The sequence below is a fragment of the Trachurus japonicus genome, chromosome 15 (genome assembly GCF_045865225.1).
Source record: "Trachurus japonicus isolate A0001 chromosome 15, Traja_1.0".
Classification (NCBI taxonomy): domain Eukaryota; kingdom Metazoa; phylum Chordata; class Actinopteri; order Carangiformes; family Carangidae; genus Trachurus; species Trachurus japonicus.
This window is the reverse complement of record NC_140921.1, coordinates 21,841,753-21,860,513: the sequence shown is the minus strand read 5'-3', so window position 1 is coordinate 21,860,513 and position 18,761 is coordinate 21,841,753. Positions and strand designations below refer to the sequence as shown.

The 18,761-nt window shown below is 43.5% G+C and overlaps 1 protein-coding gene across 1 annotated transcript; it reads left to right on the top strand.

Moving 5' to 3' along the window:
* The first annotated feature begins 2,439 nt into the window (after positions 1-2,439).
* emx2 (empty spiracles homeobox 2) lies at positions 2,440-7,254 on the top strand. Its single transcript, XM_085800488.1, has 3 exons — positions 2,440-3,150; positions 4,188-4,372; positions 6,002-7,254. Exons 1-3 carry the CDS (start codon positions 2,760-2,762, stop codon positions 6,167-6,169), a joined length of 744 nt encoding a protein of 247 aa, XP_085656614.1. The 5' UTR covers positions 2,440-2,759; the 3' UTR covers positions 6,170-7,254.
* Positions 7,255-18,761: the final 11,507 nt, after the last annotated feature.

Here is an 18,761-nt window from a genome sequence, read left to right as displayed (position 1 = left end):
TCTGTGGATGTGTAATTGTGTCATTAACTTTGAGGTGTAAGGGTGGGGTACTCGACCAACATGCTGCATCCAGATAAGTCTGAGTGAACTCTGGATAACTCTGACTGTGTGGTGTGAGTTGCTTGTATCGGCCCCAGTGAAACTAAATCAGTGCTTTCTTTCCCTCATTTTTCATCAGGGGCCTTTAAACTGACCCGATCTAGACCTCGGGGGCCATCTCTAAAGATTCCTCATGATCCAAACAGTCACGACCTTCTGTCATTGTTTTGTGGATGAAATAGCGAGAATTAATTATCCCCCTTCATGCTGGAGCCCTCTCAAAGACCCCACCCACATTGAGAAGCTCTGAACTAAATAGTTCCACATTTTGTTTGTTGAGGACGTGCTGGGTCTCCCCCCCTGAAGCGGCTCTGACCCCCAGCCCCTGGGACAGTGCGGCACGGTGCCGTGGTGCCGCCGCTAGAGGTCGATGAAGCACCGTGTAGAGGAGCAGAGCACCGGAGAGAGCAGCCAGAGCCTGTTGGTCCGTGTCCATGATGAGCAGTTATTTAACTCGGTGTAAAACTCAAGGGCTCAAATATTAACATGGACACAGTGGTCAGTGTTGTCAATTAGCAAACCAGCATCACTCTGCTGCAGGGACTCAAAATAATAACACTGATGATGATGATGACAAAACAAATCCTCATCCAATCAGAAATAATTTCCTAGAAAATATGTTTTTCTCACTACAGATATCTGTAACATAACTGCGATTTACAACAAAAATAAATAGAATAAGAATGATGATAATGATTATGATAATATTTATTATAGGACAAGACACTAACTGACGTTCATTATTTGGCATTACAAAATAAAAGACTATTTCCACTGAACTAAACAAGTTCAAATAAAACTCGTAATGATTACTCGCAGCGATAATAATATTATTCATAATAAAAAAGAATAAAACTCAAAGCCTATAGACTGCATTCAGACATGTTTTAAACGTCAGAAAGCGCTGCGTATTGTTGTACAGCTGTTGGTGACACACTGACGAGCTCCTGTTATTATTTCGCTTGTATTTTATTCCATAGCCTTAATCTACCCGCCACAATAAAAGCTGACGTGGTCCATAAGAGAACACAGACATGTTTTATCCTATAGCTGCCTACCAGCCAGCGACGACAATAACATTCACAATTATAACATTATTATTAGCCTATTATTACTTAACATGATTGAATATAATAATAACAATGATAAGCATAATAATAATAATAATAACATTAATAATAAATAATAATAACGCCATTATGAATCATTCAATAATAATAATAATAATAATACATTTTGAATGCGTTTTGAGAGTATTCACATTGTAAAATTCAATAATATCCTGCATCTACAGTTCAAATCGCCTCATGTGAACTTTCCCTCAAAACAAAACAAAAAACAAAAATAAAGTGAGACATCAGTGATGAAGCAGTGGAACTTGTAGAGCAGCAGCTGATGGTCTGTGAGCCGCCTCGGCGTCAGGTCGCAGTGAGTGGATGGTGGACCTCTGGCTCCTGTAGCAGGCAGCAGGCCCCACGGTGAGCGGCCACGGCTGCAGCTGCTCCCACTCACCGATCCACACACACAGAGCGGGGGGCTGACAGGCGGCTCCGGCGGCACACCTGAGCGTTTAGCCGCGGACAGGTGTGACACACAGCGGCCGGAGGTGTCAGGGAGTTCTGGAGACTCTGTCAGTCCTCACGCTGCGTCAAAGCTCTAAATCTTTTTCTTTCTTTTTGTTGTTGCTCAAGCTTGTTTGTGTCTCTGGTGTCTCCCAGACATCTCATCCATCACTGTTTAACTTGAACCACTCGATAGAAGCTGCAGACGAATGAAGCCGAGCACAAAACGAAACAAGGAGCTTTTTTTTTCCTCCCACAGAAATCCAGAGAGAGAAGCAGCCGGAGCAGAACCGAACCAGGCCCGAGAGAGCTGCACACACACTTTAATGGAGCTGAGCTGGTGTTTGCGCAACATTGTTGTGCATCATTAAAAATAATCACTTGCTGGTACCAACACACACACACACACACACACACTATATATAGCCTATATAAATGTAAATATCTAAATATAAGTATGTGTATATATGTGTGTATAAATCAGTTTGAACCTGTCATAGGCCTTAAATACAAATAAGCAGCTACCTTGAGCTTTTCTAGCCTATACTGCTTCAGTCTGTTAAATGTCCTGGAGATATGTGCGCGTGAGTGTGTGTGTGTGTGTGTGTGTACACGTGTGTGTATGTGTGTAGCCTATCTGTGTGTGTACGTGTGTACGCGCGCGCGCGGGGGGCTCCTCTCTGGACGAATCCGTTCCGTGTTGCGCGTTCGAGTCCGCCTCTCCGCGCCCCTGCTTCCCATTGACGCACTTTTTAAGCGTCTTCCCCTTCTCCACCTTAAGGCGAGCAGCAGCGGCAGCGACCAATCACCATGCCATTACAGCTTTCAGAGGAAGCTGTTTATGGGACTGCAGCGCTAATTAGGCTCATGAACTAACAAATCTGCCTGCACGAACCTGGCGAGGAAAACGATCACATCCATGGATTAGTCTGGGAGTAGCCGACCACTTTTTATTTGGCCTTTCTCGGCGCTGCCGCCTTTTTTCCCAACTTATTTACTGCGTACAAACTTTCGCTCTTTCTTGGGTGTGGAGTATTTTTTGAGCGAGAGCGCCCACGACGACTTTAACTTAAACTGGGGAATCTGGACTATCAGACCATGTTTCAACCTACACCCAAGAGGTGTTTTACTATAGAGTCTTTAGTGGCGAAGGATAATCCTATACCGGCGTCCCGCTCCGAGGAGCCCATCCGGCCAGCGGCTCTCAGCTATGCAAACTCCGGCCAGATGAACCCCTTCCTCAACGGCTTTCACTCCGGCGGCAGGGGCGTCTACTCTAACCCGGACTTGGTGTTCGCCGAGGCGGTCTCTCATCAGCAGAACTCCGCCGTCCCGGTGCATTCGGTGGCCCCGCCGCACGCGCTGGCCGCTCACCCGCTTTCCTCCTCACACAGTCCGCACCCTCTTTTCGCCAGCCAGCAAAGGGACCCCTCCACTTTCTACCCCTGGTTATTACACAGATATAGGTACTTGGGACACAGATTTCAAGGTAAGCGATCGGAGTGCTTGGTTCACTTTTACGCACGGAGCGGCAGCAGAGTGGAGGCAGACTGTGTCTGTGTCCATCAGCTCAGAGCTGCTGCAATTAAAACTGTGTGAAGCAGCAGCAGCAGCAGCAGCAGCAGCGACTCAGGCCGAAACACACTGATTTCAGGGATTATTTCACTCAGACAGGAGAACTGCTTTAACTCTGACATTTATAAAACAGTAGAATAATACAGAGGAAAGACAGGGCTGTTCTCTGAGAGTCTGTTGTGTCTGAGCTAAAAAAAAAAAAAAAATTAAAAAAATAGACCAGTGACAATCAGACATGTTTATGCATAAAAATGAAAATAATGTATTTTTGCTGCTCATCAGTTTAATTTGTTGACTGTACAGACACATTTTTATTTTAAAGAGAGAATGAAGTGAGGTGGACGGTTCTATTGTTAATTCACATCTGGGCTCATTTTAATTGTATTAATTGAACGGACTCGTCATTCGAGCTGTTTGGACCCTTAGAAAATTACTAGATTATTTTATGCCTTATTTGCTCATTTTGTTGTATTTCTTAATTATTATTTGTTTGTTTTTTTCTGATAAATTGAAGTTTATTCATGACATTTTACAGGAGTGTGTTGTAAATTAATTTTTCTTTTAGTATCCAGCTGTTGTTTATTGAAGCTCCTGATGCTGTCTGGATTTTACCTGTCATTTTGTTTACAAAGCCTGTTGTTTGGAGCTAATTGAATTAGGCCCAGGATTAAACCTCTGCTTTGTTTTCTCTCCTTAACGCGCTGCCTGCACTGCACTAATGTTAGAAGCAGAAATCTACCATAATCAATAAGTGAAATATAGACAGATGACCCCCCCCACCCCTCACCCCCCCTCCCTTTATTTACAGTCTGGTCCTCAGACAGTCCCAGGGTGTGATGGCAGTGCGCAGGCCTGCTGTTTGCTGTTTGTTGTGGAAATGTTGATTTATATAAAAGAATGAAGAGAGAGACAGGAGATCCTGACAGACCCTCGTTTTGTGCTCGTCTCCAGGAAATGAAACGAGTCCAGAGAGTTTCCTTTTGCACAACGCGCTGGCCAGAAAGCCCAAAAGAATCCGGACAGCATTTTCACCTTCGCAACTCCTGCGGCTTGAACACGCGTTTGAGAAAAACCATTACGTGGTGGGAGCAGAGAGAAAACAGCTCGCCCACAGCCTTAGCCTCACAGAAACTCAGGTAAGAAACGCTGCTTCTCCTTATTTCCCCTGAACGCAGCAGCAGCAGCAGCAGCAGCAGCTCTGCTCACATTTTCATTATTTGATTGTTATGTTTTTTTAATTCCACTGCTGCTTCTCAGGCTGTTGTGTGATGTTCAGGCCAACTTGGACTTTTCAGTGTTATTTTTTATTGCCATCATAAAAATGTATTTCTCACATCATGGCTGGTGCAGTGGATTGCAGACATAAACACACACACACACTCTCTCTCACACACACACAGGCCTATATGTGTATATACATGCGGTGTAGTAGTTTTCTCCCTGGACGTGGCACCGTGCGTCAGGAGCCGTTTAACCCGCGGCCGCTCGGATAGTGACGCAGGAAAACAAAGAGGAGCTGCGTCGTGTGAAAAACCATCATTTAAAAAATAATCACACACGCGCACGCACACACTAGTTAGTCCACAGCAGCTCTGTGGATGCGTGTTGTCAGACGAGGACGGAGGCTTTGTGCTGGAGCCGCTCCACCGGCATTGTGCAGGCCTAACCTCATTTCAGGAGGGGTTGAATTACTTTGTTTTGGGGGGAGAATGTTGCCTTTCAAAATGGAGGGCAAATTAACCAGTTAACCATTTTATGGGAGAGACGATACAAAAGAGCGAGGCGGGTTCAGTGGATCCTCCTGCCATATTTAAGATGCTGCCGCAGCCCGTCAGCCCGTCAGCCCCCGCTGCCTTTTGTCCGCCGCGGCTGCTTCAGGTCGCCGGGGCCTTTTGGAGGAGCTGAAGGGAGAAATGAAGCGTCACCTCCTTCAATTAACCCGCTTGTGGCTGATTAAACGCACCTCGGCCTCCCAGTTCACGGTTAAAGAGGCTGAAGGGCGACAAAAGCACCAGCAAGACAATTTATCGATTTAAGATGTTGTTAACTCCCCACGGAGCCGGAGTCCATTCAGGAGACAGCGCGTGAAAATAGATGTTCAATATGTCACATGGATTACATCCATTTATTCCATTTAAACACGTGCACGCGGGCACAAATAGCTGCTGCTATTGTGATTTTTTATAAATAATAATATTTAAAAAAATAAAAAAATAAAAATCCTCTGACCTACTTTATGTGAGGCGACAAAAGTTCCTCCACGATCACGTGTTTGTGGGAGTGTAAATAAAACGTGTTTTAGTTAATTCTGGCTCTTTGCCTTCAGTTTGTTTCGTTTTTTAAATTTTTTAAAAAGCATATTATGGGATGCCATGGGTTACCACTGCACCGTTTTATTTTTAAACAACCAAACTGACCTCGTGAGCTGAGTTCACCGTTTCTGCCATAAGTTAATATTATACAGGCTATTGGAGTAACAGTCATAATTGCATTAATTAAATATGTGTATTTATGTTTTTCTTCCCGAGAATGCTATTGATTATAGTTTGATTGATATTTGTTTGCTCTGTGATGATCAACTGCAGGTCACACTGTCTCTTTTTATTTCCTCTGCACCGCTGCAGCCTGTGTTCAGCCCTGCTCTCCAAACAATGTGCGCCTTTTACGCACTGGCCAATCCCGTTTTATCTGGTGACACTGATCCAGTTTCTTTTTTTCTTTTCTTTTCTTTTCTTTTCTTTTCTTCCTTTCCCCCCCTCCTGCAGGTAAAAGTGTGGTTTCAGAACCGGAGGACGAAGTTCAAGCGGCAGAAGTTGGAGGAGGAGGGCTCGGAGTCTCAGCAGAAGAAGAAAGGATCGCATCACATAAACCGGTGGAGACTGGCGACTAAACAGTCGAGTCCGGAGGAAATCGATGTCACCTCGGACGATTAAAAACAACAGCAACAACAACAGAGACTATATGAGCGTCTGTGTGAAGGAGGACATGGATAAAGGAGCCGTGTAGAGACAATGAGAGGGTAAAAAGCCAATGTCACATTTCAGATCTCCGGAGATCGGCAGCTGAGGGTGAGAGAAACCCGCCCGGTGGCCCTGCTGTCACCAGCGGGTCTGTCAATCCAAACGACCCGGGGAAATGTGACTGACAGTGTCTCAGTCCATCTACCTGCACCAACCGACCACCACTACAACCCCCCCACCACCAACCTATTCTTTTTCTCTCCAATCCATATTGGACGTTTGCACAGAAGTTTTTTTTTTCTTTTAAATGAAAAAAAAAAAAAACATTTCCACAACAGATACCAAAACACCAAACAGCTTTTTTGTAAAACTTGAATTGCATGGTATAGTTTTTTCCTGGTAGTTGTTTTAATTTGACAAGTTTTTTTTTTTTTTTCCTCAAACCAAGAAAAAAAAATTCAATTTTGTTTTTAACTCTATTTTCAAAACTGAGAGATGTCGTGCTTCTTCCTTTTTACAAAGTGTGCAGTCTTTAATTAATGATTCTCGTGTAAAAGTGATTGTGAAAACATATGAAGTAGCGGTGCTGCGTTCTAGTGTTTTTTAAAGAAAAGAGAAACAAAAAGTGAATTTCGATTGAAGAAAAAAAAAATTTCCTCTTTCTAAAAAAAAGTGAAATCAGACCACAGACAGGTACAGGAGTTAAAGCGAAGGCATCAGGACATTCCTCTAACCTAAAGCTTTACAATGTGTCGCTGTGGCCCCACGCAGCCTCTGTCAGGACCTGACCCTCCACTCAAAGTTGCCACGAAGGACTAAAAATCAAGAATTGATAAAAAATAAAAACCAACAAAAAGAAAAAAAAAAAAAACTTCAAGCACTGAGCGTATTCCATGTACAGAAATGCTAAAAGTTAATGTTTCTGTTAAAAAACCCTCTTTTACAGAATGTAAATAATTTTTGTGTTTGTGTTAAGTTTGCTACAATTTTAACACAAAGTATACTTCCAAGAAGTATGTAATTGTCAATATTTTGTCAATAAAGTTTTATCAATATGTTGCGCGCAGTAAAAGTATAGACTTGTGATTACACAGGGAGGGATGAGGCCTCCACTAATGTCTCAGACACTGGACACAGGCAGCGCTGTCCTGTCTGTCCTGTCCTCCGTGTCCCAGTGGAGTGGAGTGGACGGCGGCTGCAGCCTCTGCTCCGCTCCGGCTACAAAGACTCTCTGCGAGCTTTTGTGAAGGTGCAAATCAGTTTGGGCAATTATCATGCGAGTAATATGGGGTGGGGTGGGATGGGGTGTGTGAGAGGAGGAGGAGGAGGAGGGGGGGTGTGCATTGCCCAGTGGTCCACTTTAATCTCTTAATCCACGGATCCGGAGGGGAGGGGGGGGCTTGGTTGGACATAATTTAGTACAATCTGACTACCCCTCACGACGCGATAAGGGAAGGTTGCAGTGCGCCGCAAAATGGGATCTTTGTTTAAAATCTTGTCTTGTAGGCTCCATCACTGCTGCTGCTGCTGCTGCTGCTGCAGGGCTGAGGCAGAGGAGCTGTAGGAGCTGTAGGAGCTGTAGGAGCTCCACGCTGCACTAACATGCTCTGTGCAGCAGGAAGTGCTTCTCTATTTACGCACAAACAAACAAACCAACAGCAAAAAAAACAATGCAGCTCAGTTTTAAATCAGACAAATTTAAACTGGATTATGATTTTTGTCTTTTTCCCTTTTTTTTCCTGCTGCACGCCACGACAAACACAACTTGAGTGTTTTCTGGTGCAAGGTGCACGTGTTTGTTTAATTGTTTCATAAAGTAAAAAAAAAAAAGAGAGAGAGAGAGCTGTTTTTGTGCTTTAGGTTTAGGGAGGGGGCATATAGGGAATTCTTAATCGGCCCATAGATTATAACAGCAATAAAAATCTTTAGAGAATACCATTAGCTTTGAAAAAAAAAAAAAAAAAACCTAAAAGCTTTATTACAAACCCAGCTTTGAAATAGGGGGGATTAGAGGACTGAAAGGGTCCCACAATAGTTAGAAGAAAAGGTTTCATGCTAATGAGGTTAATGCCCTTTGTATCTCCGGACTCCACAACTTCATTACTCCTATCTCGGGCAACACCGAGCGGCTCAGAGCTTCACAATCCACTCGAGCTTTTCCCTTCCCTGCCTATAAAGAAGGATTTGATAGCAGTCCTGTTCAAACTAGATAATTATATCTTTTCAAGTTGGAATTAAGATAAAGAAAGTGCAGTGGAGGCGGTGAGCCTTGATCCGCCGCAAACAAATTTGGCGCATTCTCCCCCCCTCTGTGCGCCTGTATGGACACACAGGAGACAGGACGGGCTTCTCATTAGAGCCTGCACAGTCTGATGCATTCACACGCGTTTGATTTCAACCTGGACAGACTCCTCTTTAAAACCATGGACGGTCACTGCTTATTGGAAGAAATTATATGAAATATTGTTTTTGCGCACAGATTAAGATACAAAAGAAAAAAGAAAAAAATCTAATATAGAAATGTAAAAGACCGGTGTCATAAAGACTGGATATTAAAGTACTGAATATTAAACTACTGCAAACAATTTCAAATGGAAGCACACTGATGTCGCTATATTTTAAATAATGATTATTATAATGCTAATAAGAATTGCAGATAGGTGTAATTTATTTGATTTAGAACTTATCAAAATTAGGACGGTTCTAAATAATCGAAATAATAATAAATAAATAATAATAGTAGGCTAATAATGAAATAAATGACACTGCGCGTGCCTGCTGTGATATTTACATTAATTCTTTGCGTCTTAAAAATCCCGCGCGCTCGTCTCTTCACATCCTATTAAAGGACGATCAGGCGCAATTTGAGACTAAGGTCACATGAATATAATTGGTTTGGACAGAATTCAAACAGCGTGTGTGTGTGTGTGTATGTGTGTGTTATGATGTGAAGTGGGCCCTCATATATCAGATCCTTCCTCCAGTCGCTCCTGTGGTGCGTTCAGGGCCAGCTGTGGAGGACCTTTGCTGACCCTCTTATCTAAACTTCAGCTCTCTCCGTCCAAACTCTGCATGATGCATCACGACAGTTCTTTTTTTTTGATTAATAAACACGATTATTTTTCCCTTCAATTTTCACGACCGAGCCGGTTTTTAACATTTTTTTTTTCTTTTTTGGACGGAAGCCGCGCTGCATTAAACATTTAGCCTGCAACTGAAATGATTATCCGTCATTGAAAAGAGTAGTCGGTCCTATCAAGTGACCCCACTGACCCAAAACCTCTAATCTGCAATTAGTAGGTATAATTAGGTCCGCTGACACCACTAATGTGAGCAGGCTGAGGGAGGGAGCAGGCGGAAGACAGGCTCCGCATTAGCCCTCAAAGTCAATAATTGATCGGGAGAAGTGGCTCCTGAAAAGGGGGCTTAGGCTGGTTTGTCCGAGGCCTCATCTCTCTCTACCTGTCTGTCTGTGGGCGGCCACCTGTGGGCCGGACCCCCCGACACACACCTGATCTGTCCTGCTCCACAAGCCCGCCCCCCTGAAACCGATCCCTGAAACGGGAGACCGGAGCCTACACAGCTCCCTTGGCCTTGACATAAGGTGCAGCGATAAATATACAAGACTAATGAGCAATTACCATACAATCAGCCTTCAAATAGCTTACATAATAATAAATTAAACATCCGAGCCTCGGATTCAGTTTCTCTCTTTATTATTGATAACGAGGGAGGAGGCGTGTGCTGCAGCGATGCGCGCTCATGATTATGTTATGGTTTTTTTTTTCTCCAAATGCAGCGATTTTTATATTTACCATCGGGTCCAGTCAGCACTAACTGACTTCCTCCACTGCGCACGCGCCAGGACACTTATTATAATGGCTCGTTCGTTTTGTTGTTTGCGGATAAGAATCAATTTCTGATTCAGATGGTTTTAAAGAGCATGGTGCGTTTAAGTGTAGGATTACGCACACAGACAATCGTCTCCTCGTCGGGCCTGCTGCGTTCAATGACTCCAATCGTCTGCGTTTAACTCGTAACTGAATTGGACCGGGCAATAGATTATAGGCAATATATTAACTAGAATGATGAGTTTAATGACAAATCGCTGCAGTAAAATGTGAAGTTACATTTATGTGTAATACTTTATTTTGCCATTGCAACTGTCCTTTTTTAAAATTCCCCATCACTATTAATGAATTTAGAGCAGAGTAACACACAAACACACACACATACAAACACATACAAACACACACACACACACACACACACACACATACAAACAAGCCTGGCACCAAAATGTGATTGTTAATAGATGAGCGAAGCCAAGAGCCACATTACAAGCTGCTCTCTGACAGACCCATGCAGCTCCACTCAGTAGGCTCTGGGTGCTTCATTAGCTGTTGATCGCCGAGGTCACCGAGGTCACCACACACACACACACACACACACACACACACACAGATGTCACAGGCCGACAAAATGACAAATGGCCGTCTCACGCTGGAATATTCATAGTGAGGCGGGCGACTCAGAAAACAGTGAAACCCCAACTTCTTTCCACCTGCACAGACGCCTCTTTCTCCCTCTGTCAGGCTTCTCCTCTGGCCTCCATCCCACAATGCCGTGCACACACACACACACACACACAGTCCGCAGACACCTCCAGCATCTGCCTGAACCCAGCCCCCCCCGCCCCGCCGCCCCGGCCCGCTGCGAGGCCGTGACCGCTCCTGCACAGGCACGGCTCAGTTCAGGAGGAAAAGTTTGCAGCCCTTTATTATTAGCTGTTTTCCCACTTATCATTTCCATTGGCTTTTAGCAGTAAACATCTATTTTCAACGCGCCGATGTTCCTGCACGCGCTCTCTCGCCCAGATGCCGTGGATTCCTACGGTTTATTTTCTTTACTGATAGAGGGGGAATTTGGGCTGTAATGTGATGCAGTTTCATTTGCATATAAGTGTTTCCCACATATCCACCAAGCTCTGAAAAGAGCAACTGTCGACCCCCCTGTCCTCTGCTGCTCTGAAGGTCCAAAACTGCAAACTTTTTTTTTTTATAGGTTGTATCTGCAACCAGCATTCCCCTCAGTGCACTAATGTGTAACATATGGTGGACTGTACACCTGATAAAATACCTCAGGGGCCCCGCAGTTTGGAAAATCCTCAATTCGCTCCCTAAATAAAACAAACAATGGCCTCACTAAATATATCACATGTGCCTGCTGAACTATTTTGTGTCTCTTGACCTGCGAGTCCCCTCCCACATCATCAGCACTGATATGGTCTATCTGGACGTGGTACTGGTTCACAATAACAGCAGATCTTAAACAACCTGCTGCTCGTCGGTGAAGCTGCTCTGCTCTTGTGTCGAACTAATTCTCCTGTTCATGTTTAGTGTCCAATGAACTGAACTCCCCCCGTCTACAGATCGGGCCTCGCTCCACTTTTTTCCCCTTCTGCCGTTCCTGCTGCAAATGTGTCGGCGATTACGCAGCTCCACTGGAATACCATACCATGGCCGCTGCTGTTTGGGTTATTGAGCAGACAGGTGAAACTGTGGGCACCTGTTCTTCTTGTCCCTGCTCTGCACCCGTACTGAACTTTTCACTATGTCTCCCCCTCTTGGTCGCTGGGAGGGAGAAAAAAGAGAAAAAAAAAATCTGCCCCCCAAAAAACATCAACTATCAGGTTTCTGTTGGCTGAGCCTGACAGCAGTGGAGTGCTTAGAGTCTGGAAAAGAAAAGAGAGGCGGCATAAAATAGTGGCGGTGGACGTGTTGGACAGCAGCCTGTGTGCGCTGGGATAATGGATGGTGCATCACTTTTCCTTATTCTGTTTCAACATGTGAGTCGACTCTGCTTGTGACACACATTTCAAATGCAATTTTACATCTTTGGATTTTTCATTAAGAGCTTTAAAATAGATTGGTGATGAAAAATTGAAGCATTAAAGTAAAACAAACCCCACATGAGTGAATAATACGTATTTATAGCCTCATGTACGGCGATCAGCCACCACATTAAAACGGCTTTTATTGTTCCATTGTTGCGGCCGACTGGTGTACGTCCATGGCCTGTTGTTCATTCTGAATCATTAGGCATTTAATTTGAAACTTAATTTGTATTTTCAATTATTTTCCACAGCTTCAGTCAAAAAAGAAAAACACACAGATCAGTCACAACATGAAAACCAATCACCTGTTTCATGTCATGGCTGATCAGTGTGTGTATCCTCATTATTTTGTTCTTGGAATGGGTTTTTTCCCACTAAACGTATTATTAGAACGACATGTTGCTTGCATTAGTTTAAATGATGTGACCCAAACATTCAATTAGTTCTTGTTTTAAAACTATTCGGAACATGAATGTTTGTGTGTAATTAACTACAAGTTACTGACAGGTGACATCAACCTGCAGTCTTTGCCCCAATAAAAACAGTGAACATATGTAAAGCAGCAGTGGACTGTCTGCACATGTTCATCTGAATGTTTAGTTTAATAGGGACGTCCTGTATGGACCGATGACAAACAGTATGATAACAGAAACAAAGTATTAGCCTAAGGTACCAGATGGGCCTTCAAAATAAAACAAAACTCAACAAGAGAGCTAATAAAAAGCAGTGCAACACCTGTATAATAATAATAACATACACAGTTGCCTATAAAGTTGGAATGATTCTGTTTAAGCCTGAATACACAAGGTAATAGTGGTTTTATGTTCACAGTGACATGTTTGGAAGAGACTTATCAATAAAGTTTTGAGAAGATAATAACTTTATCTATCAAGAATATCACAATTTCATGAGAAGAGGTTTAAAAATATTTCATTCTAACTTTATGGGCAACACTGTATGTATATATGTATATGTATATATCAATAAGTTGTGCTACTCTGCTGTTTTCATCCCCCTTAAATCATACATTTCATTAGATTGTGAAATAATAATAATAATAATCAACATAGGATGAATAACTCTGGGGATAATGTGAATATGTGTTGACAGGACATATTTTAAAAAGCATGATAAAAAAGGAGAAGTAGCCTGTGAGCCGAATGGAACTATTTAAAAATAATAACAGATACACACGTATTTATAAGTGACCAGCGGTTTAAATCATTTCTATTTTGTACAAACATGAGATTGACAATTAAGTTGTACATTTACAAGAGACAACGTCCATTACACACCAGCAGGGATTTCTTGACACTCTGAGTTCCTGCTCAGCCTCGTGCAGCGTCCTCATGAACGCTGACCAAACTCTCACGCCAGCTCTCATTAGCTTTTCATACAACACTCAAGTTATTTGTGGCATCGATGCCGAGCTGAGCCAATTCTCTGGTCAGTGCTGTCATAATACCCCGCCGCCAGCCGCCTAACAGACGCTTGAAGTTGGTTTTAACATGACTAATATTCACAAACAATATTTTCTGTGGGGGGATGTGTGTGTGAGTGTGTGTGTCTCCAGTTATGTGTGCATACGCATTTTGGGGGGAAGCTGGTGGGTGTCTCTGCTCTTCCTGCTGGAAAAAAAAAAAGCTGCTGCGATGTCCCGGGTTGTGGCTAAGAACATTTTGACTGGATGCTCAGCATAAATACTAAAAGAAAAGTGGTTTTGGTCTCATCAGCCCGAGGACTGAAAGCTCCAACTCCAGCTGCGACAAAAAAGCACAAGCTGGATGCAAAACGTGGAAGTAATACGCAGAATGTGAGGGTTGAAAAAAAAAGAAAAAGGAAGAGGAGGTCCAACGTTTGTCACTGGTTTCTATTGACGGTGCAAGTTTGTATAAAAGAAAATGCAGCCATGTGTTCAAAATGTGTTACAGTGGGGGGAGAGAGAGGAAAAAAACACAGCGCTGATGTGTATGACATCTAAACACTGACATGTTTAAGCATTTAGAAGCAGAGGAGACGACATTTAGCTGTTTGCTCTGAGCAGAAACGTGGGCTGTCTGTGTATGTGTGTGTGTGTGTGTGTGTGTGTGTGTGAGAGAGAGAGAGAGACTTGGAGCACTGCTTGACAGACGGTGTAAATGATTGGTAGCAGTAATTCAGGTTGTGACATGTATTATGGGACAATGAACACCTTAGCACCTTCAGCAGAGAAACAAACCCAAATTATACTTGCTAATCATTCACTCTCATTCACTCATAATGTTCTTGCTGCACATTGCAGAGCTTAGCCATTGGAGGAGAGGGATGCTAACATTGTCTAACCATTTCAAGTGGAGTTTCCAAGAGCCTCTAATTAATAACAAGCATAACTTCTTGGGTTTATGTAAGCTTAAGGTGAAATGATTACTTCTCCAGCCGCAGCGCCGTCTACCATATAATTGCTTAAGGTGGGCGTCGTGGCTCAGGAGGCAGGAGCGGCCCGTCCGGTAATCGTTCTGGTTCCCGGTTTGATCCCCTGCTCCCGCTGAAGTGTCCTTGAGCAAGACGCCGAACCCCCGCCTCGGATGCCGTTGGTGTTTTTTGAACGCTGGCGAATGAGACGGACGTGGCGAAGCAGCTCTGAGTGGATGCTGGACTACAAAGGCGCTATATAAGTGCAGTCCATTTTACCATATAATTACATGTGGTGTGAATACATGAACTTTAAACGCAAAGTAGCACATGTGACGCGACTGTGAAGCCATGTGATGCGCGGTGATCTTCACAACGCTCTCGTCAGATAAATGGAGCAGCGGTGAGAAGAATCAGGTGCAACACTGCTTATGAAATATATATATATATATAAACGAGGTAATTGCAATATGTCTTTTCAAGTCCAATTGCCGTTGCACATGGTCTTGTCGCAGCCTTTGTCCTCCCCTCCCCCCACCGCCTGTCCTATGTGTTTATAAGTGAGGTATAATGGCAGCAGGGTGTGTAAGTGCTGCAGGTTATTTTGTATTTGGAGGTGAGGACATGGCAAGTCAGACCACTTCACACATGAAAGGCAGTAGTAGGTCCATTTAATTCTCTGTGCCTCTCTTAGCCTGGATCTCACTGTCCTTTTAGAGGGACTCCAGAGGCTAGTTAAAAGGTGTCTGATTCTCACTGTGAATCTAATTAGATCTCTGACTGAGGTCTTAACATCTCCTTTGAAAAAAACCAGAGAGAAAAAAGAAATGCATGGAGGAATAAGGTGCTAAAGCACCTACCCCTCGCCTCCTCTGCACCTTGGCCCGAGCTGTCCCCTGCTCCCTCCTTTTCTGGAGAAAAACAAAGTCCTGCAGGCTAATGAAGTTTGTAATTAAGGAGATTCTGTCAAGCTGAATGAGTAATTAGGACATGGTTCCTCAGGGGTGTTAATGGTGGTCAGGCTCAGCGGAGCACAGGCTGCATGTATGGCCAAAGAGAGCACCCTTTCATACCTCACCAGCAAAGTGGAAGGAGGGAGGAGCGCTCGTTTTTCACTCCATTAAGATCCTGTTTGCTGCATTAGTTGTATTAGAATAATTCATGGTTAGGGTTTTGGAGTCGTTCAATAAACACATACGAGCTGAGAGACAATTGCAGCAGATGTATTTCTTTCCTATTGCTTCCAGATTATCGTGTTTACTCATGTCTATGGGAAACATTACTGCGTTCGTTAGCCCACTAATTTGATATAGATTTCTGATGTGTTGTGAAATCAGATATAATTTGAGGGAAATGGCTGCGGGACAGGACCGCGCTCTGTTCTCGGTGAAGACATCTCCGTTCTAATTATCACATTTACTTCAGATTGGTTGACTGCGCTGCTGATAAAGAAAGTTCACCTGGCCTCAATTAACTATATTTATCTCAGATTATCCCTCCATGAGATTTCTGCTCTGGCAGAAAGATTAGCGTTATTAAGAGACGCATATGCAGGATGAATACATTTCCAGACAAAGTGACATCTCTTAAGGATGAGAAATTAAATCAATGAAATGGGAATCAAAAGGAAGTAGCTGGGGTTCTCCGGCAGCGTGCTTTTTTTTTTTTTTTTTTTGTTCTCTTCCGCTGTAATATCACAGTTTACATCCACCGACGTGCTCATCTCATTTGGACAACAAATTGAAAATTGAATGATAACTGTTTAACTTTAAATTAAACTTATCTTGAATTGAATTTGCTCACCAGAACAGTAGTGTGATTTACTTCAATTTACAATAATCTGCCGTATTCAGAGGCTAATATCGAGCACAGTAAAAACAAAAGAGCAGAGCCAGCAGACAGGACACAGATTAGTGTGTTGACAAACCGATGTCTTTGACAGATACAGTAGAAGGAGCCTCTTCAGAGGTGGATCTCTTTGATCTCGGGTTAACCTCTACATTCTCTAAAATCATTTACACTGTTTAGACTGGGAAGTGTCCTGCTGCAAGGCACAACACCTGGGCTTTGAACCCATGACCTCACATCTGAGTGCTCGCACTCAAGCCCCTGCTGCCTCCCGGTTAGCTGGAGGATCAGCGTGGACAGACAGGCCCAAAACTCTTCATTTCCTGTTTCGCCTGCAACCAACTCTTCCCAAACTCTATAAAAAAAAATAAAAAAAAATGCTACCTGTCTCTCAGGTAATATAATCAACATAACCAAGGTATGACCTTTATGAGGACAAGTCATGTTTTCACTGTAAAGTCACAAGCCAGTTTTGCGAGTTAAAGGCCAGAGGGGGGAAACAGCAAACGAGTAATGTTCAATTTATAGCTTTTGATGTGGTCATTCCAGATCTTTTTTTCTTTTTTAATATGGTCAAACATAATGGAAGAGATTTTGAGGCAATATCGTTCCAGATTTTTTCCCCTTTATTGCCATTTTCTTTTTGTTTTCTCAGCGTGGCTCTCACAGACACAGAGCGGACAAGACGGATGTGTGTTGTGGACTCATTACAGGTTAAGTAGAACAGGTGTTTGTCAGCTCCAGGCAGACCTACGTGGACGAGGCCTTTTAATGTAGGCTGCTTCCTCACACATTAGTCTTCGGCCAAATTTCTCCGAGTGGAGGCTTTTTTTTTTTTTTCGCTCCGCCCATCCCTCACCGTCCATCATGACCTCTCTCCCCTCCACGCTGCAGGCAGGGCTGGAGATAAAAAAGATGAAAAACGGCTCTAGGAATCCAAAATATTAGTGGTTGTAAATCAGCCCCCAGTGGCCTATGAATAGCAATTATCTTTTTCGCACTAATAAATCCCCCCAGTCACAGATAAGATGGTTTCCCTTCCTAACCTGCAGTAAAAAACAGCTAAGTACTGAGCAAGCAGAAATGGGAGGGGTGCTGCAAATAAATGAGGGCTCTTTAGCTGTGGATTTACACTTAGTCATAAGAGAAAATATGTAGTCTTATTTTCTTTTTTTTCACCAGGGCTGCGCAGTATATCATCCACTGAGAGGGAAATGGCACATGATCACAGGACTTTGGGAATTCAGATGATATCGAGAGGAAAGCTAGAGCTCTTATCAGCCTTATCAATACCTGCTAAACATGATTCACTCGGGTGCACAGCGACTTTCGGCTGGTAGAAGTGCTGAGATTTCTTGAAAATGTCAGAGGAGGGAAAAGAGGAGGGTGGGGTGGGGGTTATATTGATCTGATAGGAACATTCTTTGATTTTTATCTACAGCAGGTCAGCGCGAGCTGCTATTCTCTACTGATTAAACCGACCGTCCCTCCACCACAACCACAAACTAACTTCTAAGTGTCTCCTTCGCTTTGTGTGACCACTGGGAATAAGTTCACTTTACCTCTGCACTCCAGAGGGACTCACCACACTTTATGTCCATGGGAGGAGGAGGAAAAAAACACCATAATCAGCAGCAGAAGAGCTTTTATTTTTTCTTCTATAAGGTGACTGAACCTTTATTCCATGTAAAGACTTAAGTTAACCTCATTAAGCTCGCTCACACACTAGATACATAATTATCCCTGAGAGGATAGCCAGTGCTAATACAAATTAGAAAGATAATTAAGCTACTGAGACTGGCCATTGCATCTCCCAGAGCACTGGACCCACAGAACCATTATGGTGAATTAGAGCCTTTGTTTACAGTCACAACAAGAGCCTTTTACCAGTGGCCATGTTTGTCTGAAGCCCCAGGTAACCTGCGTGCTGCGTTCACGTTAGCTGCCGCGCTAAATGTGCTGTTTTTCTTGGAGGGGAACATACCTGGCACAGGTGTTTAAGTTGTAACTGCAGAAGAAACACAACATAAAGTGAATTCCTCCTCAGACACCATGACTTCGCGACGCCCCGCCTCGCTGAGAGCAAAAAGAACCTCGCGTCCGTTTGAGAGGAGCGCCTTCGGGCCGCTCATAAAAATGCAATCTCAATGACAATTCACCTCTGTGGTGTGCAATGCATCTGGTCTTCTCTGTAACAAGGCAGTTTAGTGCCCTGCCCTGCTTACAGCTACTTCAAAGATGCTTTAAATGCCTCCTCAAGCTGGAGGAAACATTTCTCTCCTTCCCCTTCGCAAACGCTCAGTCAAAGAGGAACAATAAATCTGGCTGATTTCTACATTCCTCTTTAGATCATATGATACCTGAAGAGAGCAGGAGTAAAAAAAAAAAAAAAAAAGTCAAACTGCTCCAGCTTGCGCACAACAAACATAT

Coding starts and splice junctions, on each gene's coding strand:
- emx2 (XM_085800488.1), top strand. CDS start 2,760: ATGTTTCAACCTACACCCAAGAGGTGTTTTACTATAGAGTCTTTAGTG. Junction 3,151..4,187: donor CTTGGGACACAGATTTCAAG/GTAAGCGATCGG, acceptor GCTCGTCTCCAG/GAAATGAAACGAGTCCAGAG. Junction 4,373..6,001: donor TTAGCCTCACAGAAACTCAG/GTAAGAAACGCT, acceptor CCCCTCCTGCAG/GTAAAAGTGTGGTTTCAGAA.